At 34.5% G+C, this 11508-nt stretch overlaps 1 protein-coding gene across 1 annotated transcript in view; it reads left to right on the forward strand.

The window, feature by feature from the left end:
- The window catches only part of LOC149776506 (uncharacterized), a 39259-nt gene extending 33779 nt beyond the window's left edge, over window positions 1–5480 (forward strand). Inside the window, exons 6-7 of the mRNA XM_089940948.1 lie at window positions 1279–1414; window positions 2097–5480. Of these exons, the coding sequence (XP_089797074.1) occupies window positions 1279–1414; window positions 2097–2185 (225 nt within the window). The 3' untranslated portion in view covers window positions 2186–5480. The remainder of the gene's footprint in view (window positions 1–1278; window positions 1415–2096) is intronic.
- The last annotated feature ends 6028 nt before the right edge of the window (window positions 5481–11508 follow it).

Consider the following 11508-nt stretch of genomic DNA (forward strand, 5'->3'; position numbering starts at 1 on the left):
AGTCTTCATGCCTAATTGTCTATCTGCTCTTCGATGAGACTGTGTGCTTACAAAGATATATCCTTCTGTTTTTCTATCCTTTTCTTTGTTTCCTTTTTCCAATCAGGGAAGTACAATGTAGGTAGTAAGTATTTAAAGTGTAGAAATACTGCTTATTTGTATATTCCTTTCAGTTTGGGCTTTTCCCATTTCCTACCTTCATCCGAATTACAGAACACACGAATGGAGATATGTAAAAGCAACACAACCTTGTAATTTGACCTCCAATTAGTTCTTCTTACGGGGTAATTCCCAAGTAGGTAGTTTTATCGCGAAACGTAAAACTGGATAGCATCCTTACGTGCAGAGAGAATAAGTCTTCAAAAGAAGAGTTTTATATTATGCTTTTTTATTAAATCTTTGTTTCTGAGCTCTTTATTTCTTCTGACAGGGCATGCTTCTGGTGTGTTACAACATTATCTTCTTAAAATAAGTAACAAAAACGAGAAAATCCATTAAAATTTGTATGATCAAAAATATAAGTTATTTCCCTAAAATACAAAGTGGAAAGGTAAAAATAATTTACAGAATAGTGAATGAAATCTTTGAATCGTAAATAGTTATATCGAGTCAAAAAGTATTAAGGAATCCGAATGAGTTCAAAACATATTACGAATGATGGTCAGTAATGTACTGTTGTAGCAGCAATACAGAGGAATCGCTATATAATACCAAAATGTCTTTAAACTAATTCACAGTAATCCCGTGACTGCTATTGTATATCAAAATATTCTTTAAATGAATATCAGAGCACTGTAATTCCAACGAAAGATTAAATTAAATAAACGAACGAATCCTGTCGATAGAACTCTTCCAAGACTGGAATAAATACTAGGAATGCCTAAATCCACGCTATAATTCTCTTGTACAGATAGCTATACCGTAATTCAAATGAAAAGGGTATATACTTTCCAGTCATATTTAAAAGGGTAAACAAGGTCACGTGAGTTGCACTAACAAATCATAAATTAGGTCAACTTGGAATACTTAGAAAACCCACGACCCCATTCACTCATGTTATGTTTACTTTAATTACAGTACTCTCAACCTTGGAACTTTAAGAATGGATCTACGAACCATTTACATGACTCATCTCATAGTACAAACTAGTTCATAAACACTATTAGTATTTAAAATGTTATTAATTAAATAACCTTCTGAAATTATACAAGTGAATGATGATACACATAATATAGATATAAATAATATATATTTGAGAGGGATTTCTCTCTTTTTCAGTCCCTGAATAAAACTCAACTTTTGACAAGATTAATTATCTATGATGTGATGGAGGTGCACTTTGAAAAGTATTTCTGTGTCGAATACTTAAAGGAGAAGAGAATGTATCAGCAAAGTGTGTTATTATTGAGAAAAGGTAATTTTGAAACGTGCATAGGCTCAAAGTATCAATGTTGATAGTTTGCTCTTTCTAACACTGTTGGTGCATTATCAAATATGTTAATGTTGGGTCTTACACATAGTCACAAACACACATACACATACACACTATCTATCAATGTATGTATGTATGTATGTATGTATGTCTGTCTGTCTGTCTGTCTGTCTATGTATGTATGTATGTATGTATGTATGTATGTTGTTTGATTTGGATTTTTAACGTAGCTTTAACAATTTTTCAGTCATATCGCTACGATGTCTGCAGTGTGGCAGTTTTAAGTGATGTCTAGCACTGGGGCATCATGCCGCAGACATGTGGCATTATGTCCCACCCAGTCACATTATCCTGACACCGGGCCGACCAGTACTAACACTAACCTCTTAATGCTGAGCGCCAAGCGAGGCAGCTGTTAGTACCATTTTTATAAGTCTTTGGTATGACTCGGCCGGGGATCGAACCCACGACCTCCCGCATCCGAGGCTTTGTTTCCGCAATCATCATTTATTGAAACATAAATATGCATCGAACACATAGCGTGTGACACTACGCGAATTCTCTCTCTCTCTCTGTCTCTCTGTCTCTCTCTCTCTCTCTGTGTCTCTCTCTCTCCGTAGACGAATATCGTTCAGACAGTCACATTTTTCCATTTTCTTTGCAGATACAAGCAATGCGGCATGTTTCCAGGCATTTTACGTTGTAGTTATGATTATATGTATTTCTTACATACGGATTCATGCAGTAGATTAGACTCATTTCATCGGAAAAGTTAAAAACAGAAACAATCTACATGCTTTCTTCTTGCTATTCAACCTGACGATATCTTGCACGTAGCACAAGCATTGGCAATCCAGGAAGACGTGATTTTCAAACAAAATACAAAACAAAAATGATGTTTAGCTTTTAATTACACCCACTTACATAGTTTTAGACACAACCATCAGCCACACTTATTATCATTTTTTAGCCTCCAGCGTTGAATAATTATCGAGTGGAAAAAAAGATAAAGAGAGATACTGAGAGATTAAAGGTTGAAAGGACAAGGGTGTATTTGTATCCTCTTAAATGAATATTTCAGAAGAAGTTGATGCAGAATATTTTACGTCGAAACGGTTAATAAAAATACAGCTTTAAGCTGAAAAATATCCTCATTCCAAAGGGCATCATATATACTAATGTATCTTTTGAGTTGTGCTTCAATGCTTTTGAAAGTATTATGTTTGCACATCTGTGTAATGTTTTGCACGAAGACGACTTGATATATAAATCCGGATTTCTTTCCAGTCATTCAACCATTGGTCAACTAAGTGAAATTTATCATAAAATATGTTTTTCTCCTGATGGCATTGCAGATTTTGAAAGAGTCCAGATAGCGAGGTTAATTAGCAAACGAAGCAGTCTGGAAATGCTGGCAAACATTTATCATGACTAAAAAGATACCTAACAAACTACAACCATATAGTTTTCTATCAAACTTCAGTATCAATAAGATTAACTAACTACTAGGGAACCCCAAGGTTCCGTGCTAGGTCCTTAACTATTTAGTAATTATATTAATCATATTGCAGATAATCTGAACTCGCTTGAGAAGTTATTTACGGATAATATTTTTCTTGGATTTCGTCCACAGATTCTTTCTAAGTTTAAAGATTAGAAACACTGAGCTTTCAGAAACAATGGATGGGCAAACGACAGGCTAGTTGCACTGATTACTTCGAAGACTGAGTTTTTAAATATTTAACAGATGAAATCTGATCTTTTCTTTCTGACGTTCTCTTTGGACCATTAAAAAAACAGCCAACTAATGTTAATGGGATAATCACATTATACTTATTCATAAAGCATTGTTTATTTTTAAACAAAACTCAGGAAATGCAAGAGTGATTTTTATGTAATTGATTCGACCTTTCGTATGTGGAGTAGACATATAGGCATCCGACCAATAGTTTTGTAAACGACGAATGTGAAATGCCTCTACACCACGTATCAATAACTCCATTAAAACCATATGCAGGTAATCTCCTTTACCACATTTTGATCATGAATTGCGTTAAAAAGCAAGCCTAGATATATTCCAGTATTAAATTCAGCAAACATTACATGACATTCTCTCTTATTTGGAATGTAATTCACAGTACTGTAAGTGTCTTTTGAATTTTTAATTTGTAGTTTAGGGAAAAACATTGTTTGTTCGACATAACCTAAATTGTTGGTTTGACTTAATTTCTGTTACATATTCTGAGTCACAAAGGCGTAACAATGAGACAAAATTTTGAAGCAAATATATATATTGGTTTTATAAATCAACGCAAGAAAATAATGTGCTGTGAAACGCAGATTGTGTAAAGACAACACTATAATTATAATGAAATAAATCCAACATGAAGAATCAGATCACATGTATATGAATATTTGAGAAGACTTGTTCATTGCATTCAAAGTGTTGCCAGTAGTAATGCTTAGATGAAAACGATATACTGTTTGATCATGCAGGTTAAGGTGAATTGCCTAGAATTGCTAGTGTTTCATATTATGTGTTTTAATACAATACAATTTAAATAGAGAATATTCAATAACCTGTATAATCTTCCAGTATGCAACTCGGACTATATTACTTCAATACATATATAATTTTGATTTTCTGTATTCAGTTTCAGTGAAACAAACTCTATGCTTAAATGCATTTAGCTCACAAGCAAAATAATATTAAAGTGTATAACTTCTCTGGAATCTGGGTGAACTCCAGCCAGGGTTAACTAGCAATTTGCAATAAGGTTCAGCAAAAATAATGTAAAGTATCTTAAAATTGATAAATAAAATGATCCTCAAATATCACTTGGACTCTAATATACTACTTAAGTATGTGTTACCTAATTGGACCTTAACACTACTTAACTCTCTAAGTGTTACCTAATTGGACCTTAAGACTACTTATGTCTCTAACTGTTACCTAATTGGACCTTAACACTACTTAAGTCTCTAAGTGTTACCTAATCGGACCTTAAGACTACTTATGTCTCTGTTACCTAATTGGACCTTAACACTACTTGAGTCTCTAAGTGTTACCTAATCGGACCTTAACACTACTTATGTCTCTAACTGTTACCTCATTGGACCTTAACACTACTTAAGTCTCTAAGTGTTACCTAATCGGACCTTAACACTACTTATGTCTCTAACTGTTACCTAATTGGACCTTAACACTACTTGAGTCTCTAAGTGTTACCTAATTGGACCTTTAGACTACTTATGCCACCAAGTATTAACTAACTGGACCTTAACACACTATTTAAATCTTTAACTCAAGAGGTGTATCACCCATAGTTTTAATACAATATAATCTTGGAAAAATCTAGAACAATGGTTTCGGACCTATTTGAGCATGAGGACCCCTTCTTAACCTCAGAAACAATTTCGCTGACCCTCGCATGCTAATAGTTGTACTTTTAGGCACATTTGTAATAACCCCAAGGACTCGCGCCCCGAAGGATTGGAACCACTGATCTAGATTATAATCTTACACCTAAAGCCCGAGTCCATGCTGTTGTGTTGATAATGCTGATTGTATTAAGTCCACTAATCTAGCATCAAAGATGGTTGTTGTTGTTGATTGAACACCATTTTGCAGCTCATGATGGACTATATATTGGCAGCGAGTATATCTGGTGATGAAGAAACTGGAAATTTCCGGGAAGAACCACATAACACCGGGAAGCTTTATCAAACTATCAACGAAATTCTACTGATCACTGCACACTCTCAGTCAGGGCTAGCTTATGTCTAACTATGTGACTATAAACAATCGTGATTCACTGAGAGTCCAACATGATCGCCAATATGATTAGACATATACATGGAGAAATTCAAACTGTTAGTACTTCCTTATTTTTGTAATAAAGTGGTACAATTTTCCAGGAAATGTCGCACAAGATTGTCGATTAGCTGTGTTTGCTCACATGATAAGGTTAGTAGAGGTTAACATAGTGGTGACTTAGTCATGTCTCAACTTAAATAAATGTGTTGAAATGTCAGCACAATTTGTGTATATTGTATTTGCTTCCTTAATCTCGCAGACCCGGTACAAAAAGAATAACGTGAGCTCTGAACAATCACGAAGGGTCATAAGATGTACCCGGAAACAAAATACATGTACAGGGTGATCCATGTATTTTCAGGAAGGAGATTATGAGGTTACCTGCACAGCTGAAGAAAGTAATGTTAACGCACACATGACTCAATAATAATGTGCAACAATCTGAAACTATCATGGACAAATCTTTCGTAGACAATAGGCCGTCTTACAATGGAATGTTTCTGAAAGTGTTTTCTTTGTGAGCAGATAAAATTGTTATGCAGATAATTGACATTAATGGCTTGAACTTATCCTGGTCCAGTCAATAAGGTTTCCAAGATCGTTGAACATCCATCAACCTTATGGTACCAGTTTGAATATAATTGTCATAACATCCATGAAGCCACTCGTAGGAGACTGCCTACATCAAGATGCCATAAACTGGTCATCAGCTCATCCTGTTCTATGCTGACTTAACAAGGTTACTCATCGAGGCTGGAAAGAATATCACTGAAATGATACAGTCTGTTATAATACCAACATCTGATATCTACCATACTGTTGTGAAGTTTAGCACAGTGACGCGCATTTTTCAACGTAGTGTTAAAGAAAGTCAATGAGTATAATACTTATTCGAATTGCCTTTAACACAAGCAAGTAATGATTCAAAATTATTTTCCACATGTTGTATGGTGCCCATTTATGCAGATTGGCAGCCTGCTGGAAGTTGAAATATTTTGTTAAATTTCTTCTAGAAATAACGTTGGTCTATATTTTCACATTTATTTGCATTTGTGCACATGAGGCTCCTCACAAGGTTTACCGTTATTACACCACATAAGAGAAGCATTTCTAGCATAGTCCTGCAGTGACCACGGTGACCGAGTGGATAAAGTGCTCGCCTTTACCAATCAATGTAATCTAACCTCTGTCTGCGTAGGTTCGAGTCCCGGGTTCGACGATGTGGCTGTATAAGAAAGCATGCCAGTAGCTTCCTGTGGGTCGGTGGTCCTTCCTGGGATTTTCCAGGGTTACTTCGACATTAATACTGCCTACTGTGTATAACCTGAGAAATGGCCTTAAACCTACCACCACGATAACATTGAAAACTATTGTTAGAAAATTTACGTTCGTTGTCATGATCAGTTTATAAAATAAGGTTTTGCTAAATGCAAAAATATCGAATTATGTTCCGAAAAGCGTAATCTTATTTCATAAAGTTCTGTAAAGAGGAGGGCCTGAGATAAATCCATAGGCTCCACACTTAATAAACTACTCAAGGGTACATCATAAGTTAAATGCTAGCAAACATAAAAGGAAAGGGAGCTTCGGTAGCTCCGTTGGTAGGGTGTCGGATTTGTAAACCAGGGGTCGCAAGTGTGATACGCCTTCAGATCAGCCTAGATGAATTGCCTCTGCCTGTCCTTCAGAAAGGTTATTAGCTCATATTACCTTGGCATGATATAGTCAATAATATGTTAAAAATACTACTAAAACAAAGAGCAAACAAGAGACCCTCGAAGGAACTAACGCTCTGATAGGCAAAACTAATTTTAGGAAGTAAAGAGAGACCATGTCTTCCTTTTAAATGTCTAGAAACCATCTTATATTCTTCATCGATAACAAGATTGCCAAATTTAGCAGCTGTAAAACACATATTTGATGCCACCTTGGCGCCATTTTTACTCAGGATGAACTGGACATGATAATAATTGTTCCGTTAAAAACCCCACGTCATTATCACTATGTTCAAGTAGAGTTGCTATATTAAGATTTTTTAAATGGCTACCATGGTGACCGTAGTGGATAGATCTGTGCCATTTGTATTTAGAACACGGTAGACGTCAATATAATTCTTTTAGTGAAAACCTCATCTTGAGACAATAATACTTCCATGAGAAGCGAAAACAAGATTTTCAAAACGGCTCATGGAGGCAGCCATATCGGACGGCATATCAGCACCATTTTGTATTTGGTTTTCTTTTAGTTAAATTCCCCTGTTGATATGCTATCCTTTCAAGATATTTTCAAAATGGCCACTGTGCGCTGCCATTTGTTGCGTCAGATCGGCACCAGTTTCATGTCGGACCAAATAGAGTTCATTAGAAGTCCTTTAGGGAAAACCCCACATTGATCTATCTATTCTGGAGGAGGCTATTGTATTGTTGGTTGTAGGTTTAACGCCATTTCTCAGTGCAAGATTGCTGATACATGGAGGGCAGTAGATCTGGTAAAATACCTGGGGAAAAGCCTTTTAAAAGCCTCTGGCATCTTTCTCACTTACCCACATTGGCTGTGCCCAAGACTTGCATTTGTGCACACGGACAGAGATAAGACGGCAGTATTCGTTAAAGACGACCTCTTTAGACCACTCAACCAGAGGAAAAAACTATATGGTATGTTCCAGTAGCTCCATTTTCACTTAGGACCAACAAGACCATGTGTTGAATGTATATGTAAAGTTTTAAAGCAATGATAAAATTAGTTTAGGATGAGTAACGATAACAAATCTGTTGATAATGGACAGACAGGCAGACGACGGACAGCATATCATACCATACGTTCTTCTGGTCTACTACAAAGTACATGTCTTCAATTTTGAATACCGATTTTTATAACATGCTAAAATTAATTTAACAATTTTATCGCATAATTTTATCGCATAATTTTATCGCATAATTTTATCGCATAATTTTATCGCATAATTTTATCGCATAATTCGAATGAAAGATAAAATATGATTTATCCTTTAAGTTTGAAAAACAAAACTCCCGTGATGAATAAATCAGTTGTCTTGAGTAGCCATAAGAAAGGGTAATACAATTTGTATGCCACAAAACAATCATTGTAAGGCACTGAATGAGAAATATAATGACAAAGGTTATTAAAAGAGACAAGTTATCTTCATGCTTTCTTCTACTTACTAAACGATAAATAAAACAAATAGATTTTCCTGGATATGAGCTGTTGTTCTCAGAATAGACCGTATACTTTAGTTCCAAATCAACTTACATCTACGACTGTTCGTTATTAGGATTTGGTGACAACATATTCTACGCTACAGGAAGGTATCTAAATAAACAATTAAACTTTGTTTATATAACTCAGTTAAGTTGCTTGATATTCAATTGAAATTTCAGCATCATATTCTATCATTACAAGGAAATCGGAAAGGTCACACTTTGCAACAAGCTACACAGAACACTGGGTCATACAGTAAGACGTTGCTCTCCTCCAAAAACACCAGGGTCGGCATCTTGCACTGTAGTATTAGCCATCCAACACAAAATCTTTGCACATGGATTATGATTATAATGAAAGATACTGAAGAGTTGTTTTTAATCGGTGTGATAATTACCAAGATAAACGTTTCCTTAAAGTCTTTGTCTCAATTCCAATCACAATAGAAATGGAAATGGTATATAAAGAAAAAAAATATAATTTCTTGGTATTTTTTATTTGAATACACTTGGATAAAACAAGAGGAAAGGAGACTTATTGCAAAGGTAAAGCAGGTGACTAAAAGCAAGATTATGAAATTATAATGTGTAAGCAAAAACATAAGATACACTGAAAGGTAAAAAGTAATCAAAATCAAGGAAAGGATTACAATTTGATAAGGCGTGAGACGTAAAGAAACCAAAAAAAAAAGATACATTAATAATGATAATGACAATTTTACACGATTCTTTATACAAGTAAATATCATGGACAAGTTGATAAGTGTAGTCATTAAAGAAATTCTTCACTTTGTCTAAGAATCAGTTTAAAAAATAGCAATACATGGAGGAAAGTTTTGCCTTGCATGATTTTGTAAAATTTCCAATTACGAAACATTCCACTTTTACACCGAGTTTTGAAATCTTAGAGAAATCGTAATGTTATTATTTAGGTCTTTCAAATATTTTTATAACGTAATGCTTTTGTAATTGAAGATTGAGCGAGCATGATAAACAATAAACATAAAAGGTTACAACACCTCCCTAATACACATCAGTGTCCTGAGAAACATGTTATCTGAGAAAGAGTAAATACTTTTTTCAAATTGATCCAGAATTAAGATAGATTTTAATAATAAGTAGCTTATACCAAATCCAATAAGGGTGGGGTAAAATGGTATTCCAATAAAAGGCAATGGTGAAACTTTAATGTAAGGTGTATTACAGACATATGGACAGACGGATTTACAGACAGACAGATGGATGCCAAAGTGATCAATATTTTGAGCATCTTCCAAGGCAACCATGCCAAACTCAAACAGACAAGATGGCTAGAGTCAGCCTCACTGTTCGTTCAAGCTGGGAATGGAAAACTTTCAACGTTTGAAAATATTTGAACTTGAAATATTTCCATTTCATTTCAAATTTTGTATAGTCTACAAACTAATGCCTAGAAGATGCATCCACACTCTACAACTGTACATAATAATATTGGAAGATTCTTTCATACTGAAATTCTTTTCTTCTTCTTGCAAAACATTCATTAGTGTAGCATCAGTTAGACAAAAATGATTAGGAGCATTGACCAACTTGCAGAAAATTCTGGAATACAGTGAAGCAGTAATTGTTTTTCTGCAGATATTTAATTCAAAATACTGTTCAATCAAAGGAGACTAATGCTAGTGTGTATATTTGTTCTGGATTATACACAATATAAATTAAAGGCCAGGTTTTATTCTCTCTGGCAGAGACAGATCGACCGACAATTCTCCCTTATTAAGTGTAGCTCTCACATATTTCTTGATTAAATCTATGAAGTATATTACACCTAAGTAAATCCTGCAATGCATTTAACAAATTCATTAGCTTTTATTGCCAAAATCCACCATAAAAACAATATACCAGTTCATAGAAGGGAATGTGAAATAGAAGTTTACATTCATTTGAATCTCCTGTAGATTGCGTTTATCTATTCCTTGTTACTAACTGCAGTTACTTGTTTGAAACAATAATAGAAGAGGAATCCCATGCAAATGTTAACTACTGTGCATCATTTTCATGTTGGCATTTGTCAAGAAAAGCTGCATTTCCTTTTCAGTAAACCGTATTATTATAGCAATTGTTATGCATCTTTAATTTGCTTTGTTTATTTGTTAATTTTATTTTAATTTTGTTTATATCTTCAGATGCTATTGTAATGTAACATTATATATTGGACTTGATCCTTCCCAAAACTGAGTTAATGTCTGATTGACCCTATTTGTTTAATTATTGTATTCTGCTTAAACAACTAAACATGGCTAAATTATTTTTTGTGTGTATGGGTTTAAAATTATTATAAATATAAGTAAATGTAGTTAGTTGGTTCTAAGTTTAGGTTTGGAGTTTCCTCAGTGTATTTTACATAATCCAGGTTATGTTTTTGTTGTTGTTGTAAACATCAATATCATTATAGAAGGTATGTTCCATTAGGTGATTGCCTTTGTTTAAAAAATGCTAATTGTGACCTGAGGTCAAGTAGAGAACTTGATAATCTTGTATCTTGTAACTGAGAGATTTGTTTCAGTCGTGCTTTGAGATCTAGCACTTTGAAGACGTATTATATGTTTTGTCCAGTTGGGCTGAATTTTATTTTTTCAAATTATTGAATTCAAGTGAATACTTTCTCTGGAAATACAAACGTGCTCTGTTAATCAGACTGTACCATAATTGGAAGAAACTCGTACAACTAAAGACACATGTAATTACCAACTCATAAAGCCTGGCATGTTGCTAAACGGATGATTCAATCTGGTCTACATGGTACTTAGTGATAGACGGCTCCCATCAATATATGGGCAGCAGAGATTTGGAGCTGTACGTACGGAACAATGGCCTGATAAATCGAGGTCTATATCGTGTTGCCCTACTGAGAACTTCATGCAAACATTATATATCATAACCCCTGGATACAGACTATAACTTTTTCAATGAGTTGATATTTTTCACAGATCAATACGTATGAAGTAAACAATGACATGTTTCGTGAGATCGACCAATACAGGACAATATGTCGAAATGAT

Source organism: Sinohyriopsis cumingii, chromosome 18, assembly GCF_028554795.1.
Source record: "Sinohyriopsis cumingii isolate HCF-2022 chromosome 18, ASM2855479v2, whole genome shotgun sequence".
In the NCBI taxonomy this organism is placed as follows: Eukaryota; Metazoa; Mollusca; class Bivalvia; order Unionida; family Unionidae; genus Sinohyriopsis; species Sinohyriopsis cumingii.